This window comes from Neolamprologus brichardi, chromosome 19 (genome assembly GCF_056152115.1).
Source record: "Neolamprologus brichardi isolate AB-2024 chromosome 19, ASM5615211v1, whole genome shotgun sequence".
Classification (NCBI taxonomy): Eukaryota; Metazoa; Chordata; class Actinopteri; order Cichliformes; family Cichlidae; genus Neolamprologus; species Neolamprologus brichardi.
The window spans coordinates 8913374-8930206 of NC_142122.1; the positions used below are offsets into that span (position 1 = coordinate 8913374).

At 35.9% G+C, this 16833-nt stretch overlaps 1 gene segment (V, D, J or C); it reads left to right on the forward strand.

The window, feature by feature from the left end:
* LOC102795878 (T-cell receptor beta-1 chain C region-like) overlaps window positions 1–16833 on the forward strand; it is a 75827-nt gene that overhangs the window by 5185 nt on the left and 53809 nt on the right. The window contains 1 exon segment of the C gene segment in view: window positions 11297–11300. Within this exon segment, the coding sequence occupies window positions 11297–11300 (4 nt within the window).

A 16833-nucleotide genomic window follows, 5' to 3' on the forward strand; every position in this document is an offset into this window, starting at 1 on the left:
TTAGACGTAATCAACACAACTAAGAACATCTGTGATAGCAAGGCATCATGATTATTCTACTCCTCTGCATTTATTTTAAATGTAATCTAGTTACAGGTAATGTCATGAACGTGTTAAATATATTTGATGAGCATATTATACACTGCTACTATTATGACTGTATGCCACAATTTTTTTTATGTAATGTTTCATTTGTACTTATATATTGGTTCTTACTTTTGTTTGGTGTCTGTTCAACAGTTTCCTCTTCAAGTGATAAAGTCGACCAGACTCCAGCTAATATTTACACAACAGGAGAAGAAGCTAAAATTTACTGCTCACACAGTATTCAAAGCTATAACACAATTCTCTGGTACAAGCAGTCAGAGGAAACCCTACAATTGCTCGGACACCTGCGTTTTGGCACAGGTACTCCAGAGACTGGCGTGAATGTCATTATAGATGGGGGTGCAGAAAAAGAAGAGAACTGCACATTAACAATCACGGATCTCAAAGTGAGCAGCAGTGGAGTGTACTTCTGTGCTGCTAGTTACCACAGTGCTTCACATCACTGCACCTCAATACAAAAACCTATCAAATATGTGCTCTTAATCTTTTTATTACAGCCTCTCACACCTGGAATCAGCCATTAAAACCAATGTTGGTCTCACAAAGATCAGATATTATAACAGAAGGTTCCTTATAAAAAAAAACAATGCAACATTTGAGCTGCCACTTCCTGTAATAGAGGCCAATCTCCAATTGCAAATACATCTGTAGAGGATTATTATTGGCTGCTGACTATGAATACAACAGCTTAAATAAGAAAAAACAAAATATCTTATGATATATTATTTAAGTTTTAGATGTTTAACCATTAAACAGCCTGTACATACTTATAGAATAGTCACAACATACTTCATACCGTGTACATTATAACATACCATAATAGACCCATTTCTGTAATATACTTACATATCTATATTATTGCTAATATATATTGTAATATATCTATATCACTAAAGCACTTCTGGATGGATGCAAACTGCATTTCGTTGCCCTGTACCTGTGCATGTGCAATGACAATAAAGTTGAATTCTATTCTATTCTATTCTAAAATACTCAAGACTTATATTTCATAAAGTACTAGAAAATTTGTGATTTAATTATTTTAAATACACTGAATAAGATGAAGAAACTTGGTTGGTTGGGTCTCTGTAATTAACAGGAGAGTTTCCTCTACCAGTGTAACCTTGGTTGTCGTGCATGTCCTCTCATGTCCTGTCATAAGGTGGCAGTATATCTTTGAGTTTCTCACTGAACCAGGTGTGTGAACTGGTGGTTGTGAATGGCACAATCCTTTAGATAAAAATAAACCTCAGGATATAATAGGACTCCAACCCCCCCGAGTGATGATCCACTCATAAGAGGCGGACATAAGAGAAGTTAGACGTATCTGACACAACTGAGAACATCTGTCACAACAAGGCATCATGATTATTCTACTCCTCAGCATCTATTTTAAATGTAATCTAGTTACAGGTAATGTCATGAACATGTTAAATATATCTGATGAAAGTATTATACGCTGCTCCTTTTACGATTTTATGCCACAAATTTTGATGTAATATTTTGTTTGTACTTATATATTGTGTCTTACTTGTATTGGTGTCTGCTCAACAGTTTCCTCCTCAAGTGATCAAGTCAACCAGACTCCAGCTAATATTTACACAACAGGAGAAGAAGTTAAAATCTACTGCTCACACAGTATTCAAAGCTATGAAATGATTCTCTGGTACAAGCAGTCAGAGGAAACTCTACAGTTGCTTGGATACCTGCGTTTTGGCACAGGTTATCCAGAACCTGGAGTGAATGTGACAATAGATGGGGGTGCAAATGTAAAAGAGAAATGCACATTGACAATTAAGGACATTGAACTGAGCAGCAGTGGAGTGTACTTCTGTGCTGCTACTTACCACAGTGCTTCACATCTCTGCACCTCAATACAAAAACCTATCGAACACACTTGGTTTTCTCTATATCTCTATATTACAGCTCACAGCCTCTCACACCTGGAGTCAGCCATTATAACCAATGTCTCACAGACATCAGATATTATAATAGAAGCTTCCCTATGAGTAGCAATGAAACATTTAAGCTGCCACATCCTGTGATAAAAAAAGCACTCTTTAATATTTAAATTATCTGCAGTGTCTGATTTCATTGGGGGCAACATGCCATCATAAATTTCCCGTATATGTCACTTTCTCTTTGTTTTCACATTGAGTTGAGTCTCTATAATCTCTAAATAGTTTTTGTTGGTTTCTGTAATCTTGAATGTTTTTAATCAACCCATTACTAAAGACTTAATACTTAATAAAGATCTAATACATTAACACATGCATACATTAATGATAAGATATTTCTCTGAAAAAAAACCCCACTATGATGACGGCATTACGATAGTTTACCATTAAAGGTTTTTGTAAAAGAAACTGTTATTAACTTTTAAAGAAAAGGAAACTGTAAATGTGCTGGTTATGTTGTAAAGCTACATGAATACCAGCTCAGTTGCTGGAGTGTAAAAAACCTATAGCTGTTTTATAACTTAAATAACGCTACCTTTGGTAAAAGACCAGTTGTGACAGTGTTAACAACAGGTAGATACCAGCACAGATTAAGATGGAAACACAATAACAAGTAGACTTATGTTCATTCAGTCAGAAAACACACCATCATGATCTTTTTCTTGCCTGTTCACACCCCCATGCACCTTTAACATTTCCTCTCATAAGGTGGCAGTATATGTCCTTGCTCAGAATCCTATACTAAGCAAAGAGTGCACATTTGTAATAGTTTTTGACACAGTGATGTTTATGATAGTAAATTTAGGAAATAAGACTCCACCTGCTGAATGACAGTTTGCTCATGAGAAAGTTTCTTCATTGATGAGAAATAATCGACACAACTAAGATCATCATGATCATTCTACTCCTCAGCATCTATGCTAACATCCTAGTTTCAGGTAACACAGTGGATATGTTCAATATATTTTAGAACAGTATTATACAATGTTACTGACATAACTTTAAGCTGCATTTTATAATTCTTGTCTTTTCAACAGGTTCCTCTGTCAGTCATCAAGTCGACCAGACTCCAGCTAACATTTACACAAAAGGAGAAGATGCTAAAATCTACTGCTCACACAGTATTCAAAGCTATAACACAATTCTCTGGTACAAGCAGTCAGAGGAAACTCTACAATTGCTCGGATTTTTATTTTTAGGTAAAGGTACTATAGAGCCTGGAGTTAATGTGACGATGGATGGGGGTGCAAATGTAAAAGAGAATTGCACATTAACAATTAAGGACATTGAACTGAGCAGCAGTGGAGTGTACTTCTGTGCTGCTAGTTACCACAGTGCTTCACATCACTGCACCTCAATACAAAAACCTATCAAACATATGTTCTTAATCTTTTTAATACAGCCTCACACCTGGAATCAGCCATTAAAACCAATGTTGGTCTCACAAAGATCAGATATTATAACAGAAGGTTCCCTATAAAAAAACAACAACAATGCAACATTTGAGCTGCCATATCCTGTTATTAAAAACAATGACACAACCTTCCTACATGTATCATGTTCACCTTACTGATTTAAGTTTGTGACAATTTTTTAAGTTTGCTGTAACTTAAAATATTTTTTTTCCTATTATCATCTAATACAACCAAATGAGTGATAAGATATTAATAGAAGCCAATCTCCAATTGCAAATACATCTGTAGAGGATTATTATTGGCTGCTGACTATGAATACAACAGCTTAAAGAAGAAAAAACAAAACATCTTATGATATATTATTTAAGTTTTAGATGTTTAACCATTAAAATACTCAAGACTTATATTTCATAACGTACTAGAAAATTAGTGATTTAATTCTTTTAAATACATTGAATAACCAGGGCCATTACAGATAAGGAGTGGTTTCTCTCCTGCTCCATATTTTTCTTTTCCCATCACCTTCTATTTATCTGTCCAAACATTTTTTTCACAACTGTGTGGCCTCCTTTAGATTGTTTCTGGAAAAGTTTAAACGGTGCTTCTTAAATTTACTTGTTGTCTTCTGTGGTCATTCAGGCCTTTTCATGTTGCTGAGATACATTCCCTCCTTCTAACAATGTACCAGACTGTTAATTTGACCACTTTAGGCATTTTCTTTACTAAGCCCCTTGAAATAAAGCTGAAAGTCTGCACTTTAATCGCCTGTTTGACTTGAAATACAGCATGGTTGTTTACACATACAAACCTACAGCAAGTGTATCAATGTCAACATTGTAGCAGTTCATGATTTAACAGACAAAAATAATAGCTTCACTCTACAGATGTGAGTGCAGCTAATAAATGGACCTGTACTTTATCAACTAAAGACTGTTAAAAGCAGTGCAGTTTGCTTCCTTACTGTTAGTTAGCACAGGGGTTCATATCACTGCTCGTCAGTACATAAGCTTCCCAAACACCATCTCAGAGCCCTGTGTAGCTTTAAAACATCCCGTCGTAAGGTGGCAGTCTGTCTTTACCTTTAACGCTGAACCAGTTTTGTAAATTTGTGGTCAAGGTTAACACAGTGATGATTACAAAGCTAAGTTGAAGATACAGACTCCGCCTGCTGAATGATAGCTCACTTAAAAGGAAGATTACAAAGAAAGAAGGGTGCAAATGATCAGCACAACTGGGAAAATCTATCATAGCAAATCATGATTATTGTACTCTTAACTATTACTTTTTTCTTTCTTCTTCTTGTTTTAGGTAATGCCATGGATATGCTGATTGTATTATAGTATGATGCAATGCTACGATTTTAACTCTTTAGCTGCATTTTTTTTTACATACATTTTAAATTAAGATAATTTCAAGGCTTAATCTTGCATAATGTGTATTATCTTTGGTTGATGTCTGTTCAACAGGTTCCTCTGTAAGTGACCAAGTCAACCAGACTCCACTTAATGTTTATGCAAAAGAAGAAGAAGTTAAAATGCACTGCTCACATAGTATTCAAAGCTATGACACAATTCTCTGGTACAAGCAGTCAGAGAAGCAGCTACAATTGCTTGGATACATGCGCTATGACAAGGGTTATCCAGAGGCTGGAGTGAATGTGACGATGGATGGGGATGCAAGACAACATAAGAACTGCATATTAACAATTAAGTTAATCTTAAAGTGAGCAGCAGTGGAGTGTACTTCTGTGCTGCTAGTTACCACAGTGCTGCACATCAATGCACCTTAATACAAAAACCTATCAAACACATTTTTTCTGTATTAAATCACTATCAACGCTCACAGCATCTCACACCTGGAATCAGCCATTATAACCAAAGTTGGTTACAGAAAGATCAGATATTAAAATAGAATATTTAAACTGCCACATCCTATTATATTAAAAAAAAACATCGAATATTTAAAATATCTGTAATGTTGTATTCAAATGTGAGCACTTAGATTGTGCATATCACTTTGAAAACTCAATGGTTTTGTGGAAATCATTATAAAATGAAGACAGGCTTTTTTTGTTTTGCTTCTATTCACATGATGACATTATAGGTTTGTACTGAATGTTGTGTAGGTCTAATTTAACGGGTTTAATGTTTTAACAAAACGAGAAAGGACTCAAACAAAGCACAAAGACAGTCCATGTTTACCTAATGAGAGAATTCCATCAGAGGTAGCAATAATGCAAATGCTACCACACAATGAAAGTGAAACATAGTATCAACTAGATTAATGTTCAGTGCGACCTAGTGGTCACAGAGCTCAGGATATAATACGACTCCACCTGCTGAATGATGATTTGCTGAAAAGTGAGTCTACTCAGCACAACGGAGGCGATCTTTCACAGCAAGGCGTCATGATTATTCTACTCCTAAGCTTTCATTTTAAATACATTCTAGTTTCTGGTAATACAATGAATATCTTTATTATACTTTAAAATGATACAAAGCTATTATTAAAACTGTATATCTGTATAATTGCATTTTATAGTAATGCTAATATTTATGGTTTATTCTAATATGATGTGTCTCACTTTTGGTTGATGTCTTTTCAGCAGGTTCCTCTGTCCACCAGACTCCAGCAGACATTTACACAAAAGGAGAAGATGTTAAAATCAACTGTTCACAAAGTATTCAAAACTATGACACAATTCTCTGGTACAAGCAGTCAGAGAAACTGCTGCAGTTTTTGGGATACATGTATTTAAACAACTATAATCCAGAGCCTGGTGTGAATGTGTCAATGGATGGGAATGCTGATAAAGGCAAAAACTGCACATTAATCATTAAGGAACTCAAACTGAGCAGCAGTGGAGTCTACTTCTGTGCTGCCTATTACCACAGTGCTGCACGTCACTATACCTCAATACAAAAATGGAAAAAACCAAAGTTTTTTTTGTTTTTGTAAGATATCTGTATTGTAGCTCACAGCTCCTCACACCTGGAGTCAGCCACTATAACCAGTGTTGGTCCCACAAAGATCAGATATCACCAGAGAATGTTCCACACGAGCATCAACGTAACATTTAAACCGCATCCTGCCATGAAAAGCAACCTCCAATATTCAAAATATCTACAGTGTCCAAATTCAACTTGAGCACTATGATGGCAAAAAGATGCTCACAGGTATCACTAGTTGGTTCATGTTAATATGATAACATCACACAGTTGCTGCCCAATCATCATGTGAATTTTAGTTCTACTATATCCCAGAGTTCCTCTTTTGGACTGAGACCTGGTAACCATAGAAGCCATTTAAGTACAGTAGTACTGTCATGTACACGAAAACAGTTTTAGTTTTGTGATTTGTGACATGGCGCCTTATCCTGCTGGAACAACCATAAGAACATCAGTGCATTGTGATCATAAAAGGATGGACCTGGCAACAGCATGGCCAAAAACATCGTATTTGTACATTAAAGTTATACAGGCATAAAAATCAACCTCTAATATACAAAATATCTGCAATTTCTGATTTCAACATTAGTACTATCAAGGCAGATTTTTTTTCACTTATTTCAAGCTAAAATATCTTGTATTAAGTGAAAAATATGCCAATGAAACAAGTGAAAATTGTCTAGTTCTTTTCTAGTTTTAAGATTCACTGTCTTGAAACAAGTTCCTTTAGCTTACTGAAATGTTGCCCTTTAGCTGATTGTGTCTCATTTTAAGTGTAATGAGATAATTTTGACTAGAAATAAGAGAAATATCCTTGGTAAGATTTAGAGTTTTTGCAGTGAATAAACATGAATTTCATCTCTTCTCACACTTTAGAGCCCTTTGCAGCTGTAACACTTTCTGTCATTAGGTGGCAGTATTTCTTTTGAATTGCACACTGTTGTGAACGGCACAATGTTGTTAAACAAATAATGTCCAAGATAAAAGAACACTCCACCCACAGGATCACGATTTGCTTAAAAGACACTTTCATGAAACAAGACAGAAGAATTCAGCACCACTGAGGATATCTGTCACACAGGCATCATGATTATTTTACTCCTAAGCATCTATTTTAAATATATTCTAGCTTCAGGTAATGTCATTGATGTTAAATATATTTTAAAACAGTTATATAAATTGTTAATGTCATGACATAAAGCTGTATTTTATATATAATTTTCCATTTATTCTTTTACATCGTGTTTACTTTTGTTTGTTGTCTGTGCAGCAGGTTCCTCTTCAAGTGATAAAGTCCACCAGACACCACCTAATATTCACACAAAAGGAAAAGAAGCTAAAATCCACTGCTCACACAGTATTCAAAACTATGACACAATCCTCTGGTATAAGCAGTCAGAGAAACAGCTACAATTACTTGGATACCTGCGTTATGGCACAAGTACTCCAGAGACAGGAGTGAATGTAACAATGGATGGGAGTGCAGAAAAAGACGAGAACTGCACATTAACGATTAAGGATCTCAAAGTGAGCAGCAGTGGAGTGTACTTCTGTGCTGCTTATTACCACAGTGCTGCACATCATTGCACCTCAATACAAAAACCTATCAACCACATTTGTTAATATCTGTATAGCAGCTCACACCTGGAATCAGCCATTATAACCAATGTTGGTCTCACAAATATCACATATTATAAACTTATTTTTTCTGTTAACTAATACAACCAAATTAATGATAAGACATTTCTCTCAATACACTCTGTGATGATGGCATTACGGTTGTTTACAATTAAAGGTTTTTGTGAAAAGAAACTGTTATTAACTTTTAAAGAAAGGGAAACTGTAAATTTGAGGGTTATATTGTATAGCTACATAAATACCAGCTCAGTGCTGTACTTTAATGTTCTTAAGCTGTTTTATAGCTTAAACAGCACTACCTTCAGTAAAAAACCAGCTTTAACAATAATTAAATACCAGATTAAGATGGAAACGTAATAACAAGCAGATTGATGTTCATTCAGTCAAAAAACACAACATCATGATCATTTGCGGCATTTTGCCTTTATTGGATAGAGGCAGTGAAGATAATGGGAAAACAGGGGGAAACAAAGGGGGAAGAAAAGCAGGAAAAGACCCAGTGGTCAGACACTGACCCAGGCTGCTGCTCTCTGGACATGCAGCATCTGGTTGCCTGCTTACTCACTAAACTAAACTGGCATCCCATCATGATCATTTTCTTGCTTGCTCACACCCCCTTTCACCTTTAATATTTCCTCTCATAAGGTGGCAGTATATATCCTTGCTCAGAATTGCATACTGAGCAAAGAGTGTGCATTTGTAATAGTTATAGACACAGTGATATTCATTATAACAAACTTAGGATGTAATAAGACTCCACCTGCTGATTGCTCATTTGCTCATGAGAAAGTTTCTTCATAGCTTAGAAATGATCGACGAAGAAAGAACATCATGATCATTCTACTCCTCAGCATCTATGCTAACATCCTAGTTTCAGGTGATACTTTGGATATTTTCAAAATATTTTAGAACACTATTATACAATGTTACTGACATAACCTTAAGTTGCATTTTATGATTTTCATATAATGTGTATTACTTTTACATGATGTCTTTTCAGCAGGTTCCAGTGTTCAAGTCTACCAGACTCCAACTAATATTTACACAACAGGAGGAGATGCTAAAATCATCTGCTCACACAGTATTCCAACCTATAACCAAATCCTCTGGTACAAGCAGTCAGAGAAAACTCTACAATTACTTGGATACCTGCGTTTTGGCACAGTTACTCCAGAGACGGGAGTGAACGTATCGATAGATGGTGGTGCAAATGAAAAAGAGAACTGCACTATAACAATCAAAGATCTCAAAGTGAGCAGCAGTGGAGTGTACTTCTGTGCTGCTAGCTACCACAGTGCTGCACATCACTGCACCTCAATACAAAAACCTATCAAACACATTTTTTGATATCTGTATTGAAGCTCACAGCCTCACACACCTGGAGTCAGCCATTATAACCAATGTTGCTCTCACAAATATCACATATTATAACATAGGGTTCCTCATGAGTAGCAATGCAATATTTAACCTGCTACATCAGGTTATAAAAAGAAATGACACAACTTTTTTTTAAAGTTTCCAGTATCTTAATATCTGATTGAAAAATAATTATATTGTTCTGTTATCTATGGATGGATGGATGTTATCTAATACAACCAAATTAATAAGCTATTTCTCTCAATAAACACTCTGTGAAGAAGGTGTTATGGTAGTTTACAATTAAGGTTTCTGTGAAAAGAAACTGTTATTAACTTTCTAAAGAAACTGTAAATTTGATGATTGTGTTATATAGCTACATGAATACCAGCTCAGTGCCGGACTTTAATGATCTTAAGTTGTTTTATAACTTAAATAGCACCACCTTTGGTAAAATACCAGCTTTAGCAATAGTTGAATGCCAGCATAGTTTAAGATGGAAACACAATAACAAGTATATTGATGTTCATTCAGTCAGAAAACACAACATCATTTTCTTCATTTTCTTGCCTGCTCACACCCCCTTACACCTTTAACATTTCCTCTCATAAGGTGGCAGTATATACCTTTGTTCAGAATTGCATACGGAACCAGGAGTGCGACTTTGTAATAGTTATAGACACAGTCATGTATATGATAATAGGTTGGTGTATAATAAGACTCCACCTGCTGAATGAAAGTCTGCGCATGAGAAAGTTTTTTCATTGGGAGAAATAATCAACACAAGTGAGATCATCATGATCATTCTACTCCTCAGCATCTATGCTAACATCCTAGTTTCGGGTAATAACATGAATATGTTCACAATATTTTTGAACAGTATTATACAATGTTACTGACATAACTTTAAGCTGCATTTTAGAATTTTTATATAATGTGTATTACTTTTGGTTCGTGTCTTTTCAGCAGCTTCCTCTTTCAGTGATCAAGTTCACCAGACTCCACCTGATATTTACACAAATGAAGACGAAGCAAAAATCTACTGCTCACACAGTATTTCAGGCTATTACACAATTCTCTGGTACAAGCAGTCAGAAAAACAGCTACAATTTCTCGGATACATGCTTAGTGACAAAGGAAATCCAGAAACAGGAGTGAATGTGATGATGGACGGAGATGCAAATGAAAAAAAGAACTGCACTTTAACAATCAAAGATCTCAAAGTGAGCAGCAGTGGCGTCTACTTCTGTGCTGCTAGTTACCACAGTGCTGCATATCACTGCACCTCAATACAAAAACCTATCAAACACATTTTTTGATATCTGCATTGAAGCTCACAGCCTCACACACCTGGAATCAGCCATTATAACCAATGTTGGTCTCACAAATATCACATATTATAATATAAGGTTCCTCATGAGCAGCAAGCAACATTTGAGCTGTCATATCCTGTTATTAAAAACAATGATACAACCTCCCCACATGTATCATTTTCACTTTACTGACTTGACGCTGTGACAACTTTTTAAATTTACTGTAAAAAAAAATGTTTTCCCCTATTATCATCTATTAGGACCAAATGAGTGATAAGATACTTCTCTTAATAAACACTACTATTGTGGTATTTTACAAATGAAATTGCGTTATTACTTTTGTTCATTAATTTCCTGGTTATATTGTATGGCTGAATAAATATTGGCTCAGTGGACTGCTGCTCTCCGGCCATGCAGCATCTAGTTTCCTGCTCACCCACTGAGCTAAACTGGCAACATCCTGATCTTTTTCTTGCCTGCTCACACCCCCTTGCACCTTTAACATTTCCTCTCATAAGGTGGCAGTATATATCCTTGCTCAGAATTGCATGCTGAACCAGGAATGTGAATTTGTAATAGTTACTGACATACTGATGTTTATGATAATAACCTTGGGATATGATAAGACTCCACCTGCTGAATGACAGCTCATGTGAAAGCTTCTTCATTGAAGAGAAATAATCAACACAACTGAGATCATCATGATCATTCTACTCCTCAGCATCTATGCTAACATCCTAGTTTCAGGTAATAACATGAATATGTTCACAATATTTTTGAACAGTATTATACAATGTTACTGACATAACTTTAAGCTGCATTTTAGAATTTTTATATAATGTGTATTACTTTTGGTTCGTGTCTTTTCAGCAGCTTCCTCTTTCAGTGATCAAGTTCACCAGACTCCACCTAATATTTACATAAATGAAGACGAAGCAAAAATCTACTGCTCACACAGTATTTCAGGCTATTACACAATTCTCTGGTACAAGCAGTCAGAAAAACAGCTACAATTTCTCGGATACATGCTTAATGACAAAGGAAATCCAGAAACAGGAGTGAATGTGATGATGGATGGGGATGCAAGACAACATAAGAACTGCACATTAACGATTAAGGATGTCAAAGTGAGCAGCAGTGGAGTGTACTTCTGTGCTGCTAGTTACCACAGTGCTGCATATCACTGCACCTCAATACAAAAACCTATCAAACACATTTTTTATATCTGCATTGAAGCTCACAGCCTCTCACACCTGGAATCAGCCATTATAACCAATGTTGGTCTCACAAATATCAGATATTATAATATAAGGTTCCTCATGAGCAGCAAGCAACATTTGAGCTGTCATATCCTGTTATTAAAAACAATGATACAACCTCCCCACATGTATCATTTTCACCTTACTGACTTGACGCTGTGACAATTTTTTAAATTTACTGTAAAAAAATTATTTTCCCCTATTATCATCTATTAGAACCAAATGAGTGATAAGATACTTCTCTTAATAAACACTACTATTGTGGTATTTTACAAATGAAATTGCGTTATTACTTTTGTTCATTAATTTCCTGGTTATATTGTATGGCTGAATAAATATTGGCTCAGTGGACTGCTGCTCTCCGGCCATGCAGCATCTAGTTTCCTGCTCACCCACTGAGCTAAACTGGCAACATCCTGATCTTTTTCTTGCCTGCTCACACCCCCTTGCACCTTTAACATTTCCTCTCATAAGGTGGCAGTATATATCCTTGCTCAGAATTGCATGCTGAACCAGGAATGTGAATTTGTAATAGTTACTGACATACTGATGTTTATGATAATAACCTTGGGATATATAAGACTCCACCTGCTGAATGAAAGCTCATGTGAAAGCTTCTTCATTGAAGAGAAAAAATTGACACAACTGAGATCATCATGATCATTCTACTCCTCAGCATCTATGCTAACATCCTAGTTTCAGGTAATATCATGAATATGTTCAATATATTTTAGAACAGTATTATACAATGTTAGTGACATAAGGTTAAGCTGTATTTTAGAATTTTTATATATCATGTGTTACTTTTGATTCGTGTCTTTTCAGCAGCTTCTTCTTTCAGTGATCAAGTTCACCAGACTCCACCTGATATTTACACAAAAGAAGACGAAGCAAGAATCTACTGCTCACACAGTATTTCAGGCTATTACCAAATCCTCTGGTACAAGCAGTCAGAAGAACATCTACAGTTTCTTGGATACATGAGTTATGACAAGGGTAATCCAGAACCAGGAGTGAATGTAACAATGGACGGGGGTGCAAATCAGAAAGAGAACTGCACTATAACAATCAAAGATCTCAAAGTGAGCAGCAGTGGCGTCTACTTCTGTGCTGCTAGTCACCACAGTGCTGCACATCACTGCACCTCAATACAAAAACCTATCAAACACATTTTTTGATATCTGTATTGAAGCTCACAGCCTCTCACACCTGGAATCAGCCATTATAACCAATGTTGCACATGATTCCTCATGAGCAGCAAAGCAACATTTAAGCTGTCATATCCTGTTATTAAAAACAATGACACAACCTCCCCACGTGTATCATTTTCACCTTACTGTAACTTAAAATGTTTTTAACATCTTAAAAAATTCTCTTTTTTTCCTATTATCATCTAATACAGTCAAATGAGTGATAAGATAATTCTCTCAATGAACTCTGTTGAAAGTGTTATGGTAGTTTACGATTAAGGTTTTTGTTAAATGAAATTGTGTTATTACTTTTGTTCATTCATTTGCTGGTTATATTGTATGGCTAAATAAATATTGGCTCAGTGCTGGACTTTTAATGACCTCACACTACTTAACAGCTTCAACAAATAGGTAGATACCAGCACAGATTAAGATGGAAACACAAAAGCAAGTACACTTATGTTCATTCAGTCAGAAAACACAGCTTCATGATCGTTTTCTTGCCTGTTCACACCCCTTTGCACCTTTAACATTTCCTCTCATAAGGTGGCAGTATATATCCTTGCTCAAAAGTCTATACCGATCAAAGATGTACATTTGTAATAGCTTTTGACACACTGATGTTTATGATAATAAGCTTAAGATATAATGAGACTCCACCTGCTGAACGACAGTTTGCTCATGAGAAAGTTTCTTCATTGATGAGAAATAATCGACACAACTAAGATCATCATGATCATTCTACTCCTCAGCATCTATGCTAACATCCTAGTTTCAGGTAAAACCATGAATATGTTCAATTTATTTTAGAACAGTATTATACATTGTTAATGACATAACTTTAAGCTGCCTTTTATGATTCTTATGTATTGTTTCTTTCTGTTTAATTATCTATTTTCAGCAGCTTCCTCTTTCAGCGATCAAGTCGACCAGACTCCTGCTAACATTTACACAAATGGAGAAGAAGCTAAAATCCACTGCTCACACAGTGTTCAAAGCTTTTACCAGATCCTCTGGTATCAGCAGTCAAAGAAACAACTACAGTATCTTGGACACATGTACTTAGGCAAAAGTTCTGTAGAGACAGGAGTGAACGTGACAATAGATGGGGGTGCAAATAAAGATGAGAACTGCACATTAACGATTAAGGATCTCAAACTGAGCAGCAGTGGAGTGTACTTCTGTGCTGCGAGCTCCCACAGTGCTGCAGATCATTCTACCTCAGTACAAAAACCTCCCAGATGCATTTTAAAAAATATATTTCTATTAAAAGCTCACAACCCCTCACACCTGGAATCAGCCATTAAAACCAATGTTGGTCTCAGAACAATCAGATATGGGAAAAGTTTCATTTTGAGCACCAATGCAACATTTAAACTGCAGGTTGTAAAGAGCAACCTTTTAACCAACATTAAAAACATCTGACATACCCAATATTTACCATGAACTCTGTCTCAACTAAAAATCTCATGTGTTTCAGTTTGGAATATAAATATTTAGTCAATAACATGTTTTCTTCTCTCTGTACAGCACTACAATAGAGTTATAATCAAACAATCTGTGATTGAAGTTTAGACTTTCAGATTCAGGTCAACAGGTTTAATAAAAGTGCTACTTTAAATGTTCAGGAATAACTGTCTTCTTCTATACACAGTATCCAAATTTCAGAGGCTCAAGGGTAAATGGATAAGGGATACTTTAAAATATAAGTACTATTTTACAAACTTTGCCTCTATTCTACATAGGCATAAACTAATGCTGCATGTCCTTGCTTCAGATTCTCAGTTAGGCCTTTACTGCAGCCACCTTTAAGTGCTGCTTGTTTGTGGTTCTTCATGCCTTTAGTTTGGCATTAAATAATGAAAAAACTGGCCTTTTTGGTCAAGATCACGTGACTTGGCCATTGAAGAATATCCCATTTCTTTGCATTGAAAAACACTTGAAATTACAACAGTGCTTCATATTACTGCTCATCAAAACATAATCTTCTCAAACTCCAGTTTCCATCTCTTCGTCTCACAGCACCTTTAAAACCTCCTGTCATAAGGTGGCAGTATGTCTTTGACTTTTACGCTGAATCAGTTGTGTGAATTTGTGGTAACAGCTGACACAGTGATGAAAACAAAACTAAGCTGAAGATATAATATGACTCCACCTCCTGAGTGATGGCTTGCTTAAAAGGGAGTTTATTCAGAAGAAAGAAGATTGGAAATCACCATACCTGGGAACATCTGTCATAGCAAATCATGATTATTCTACTTCTAACTATTAATTTTAACTGTATTCTGGTTTCAGGTAAAGCCATGAATATCTTCACTATATTTTAGTAGGATGCAATGCTATAATAATCCTGTATATCTGTTTATCTATACTTTATCATTTAGATCATTTTAAGGCTTATACTTATGGATTGTGTCTCATTTTTGGTTGGTGTCTGTTTAGCAGGTTCCTCTGACGGTGATCAAGTCGACCAGACTCCAGCAAACATTTACACAAATGGGGAAGAAGCTAAAATCCACTGCTCACACAGTATTTCAACCTATAACCAAATCCTCTGGTACAAGCAGTCAGAGAAACAGTTACTATTGCTTGGATACATGTATTATGATAAAAGTTATCCAGAACCTGTAGTGAATGTAACAATTGATGGGGATGCAAGGCAGCACAAGAACTGCACATTAACGATTAAGGAACTTGAACTGAGCAGCAGTGGAGTGTACTTCTGTGCTGCTAGTTACCACAGTGCTGCACATGTGTTCTTAATCTGTTTATTACAGCCTCTCACACCTGGGATCTGCCATTATAACCAATGTTGGTCACAGAAAGATTAGATTGCTGTAAGACGCCGGAGACAGACGCAAACTCAACTGCAGCTTATTGCTGGGTTACATAAATTTAGAATCAGGTACAAACAAAGGCATAACTATGAACTACAGAGAAGAACACAGAACAAATCACAGAACATGACAACGAACAACAGGAGACAAGAGGTAACACAGAAGTGGACACAGTTGAACTAAATCAGAAGCAAAACTCAAAACACTGAACACGGGATGTGAGACACTCCAAAGTAAAGCATGAAATACAAAACAGACACAGAGACGCACACTTGACACTGAGGCATGGCAACATGAGGCGCAGAACCAGAACAGAAACCTAGAAACCAGCAACAATAAATATATAACAGAAAACCATAATTCAAAGAGGAAAACTTAAACCAGCAACACAAGACACTGGGTTGCAGACCGAGGACCGTGACGGTTTTTGCATATATCATTATCCATTAGCTAAGTTGTACTTATGTGACAAGCTTTAACAAATAGCTCGTTTTGTGTAAAGCATTCAAGCTAATCTTTGTTGTTGTGTTTTGTTTTGTTTTTCTTAGTTTGTTTTCATTCACATTAACATGGTATTATTTTCTTAAAAAGATAAAGCACTACTATCAACAACCAATGACTATCTCTTGATCTCACACCTTACAGCTTGTAGCACCTGAAACACTTCTTGGTGTATGATGCCAGGCTATCTGTGACTTTTACACTGAACCAGTAGTGTGGATTTGTTTAAGACTCCTCCCACTAAATTACAGTTTCTTCATCAGAGAGTTGGAAATAATCAGCACAACTGAGAACATCTTTCATAGCAAGA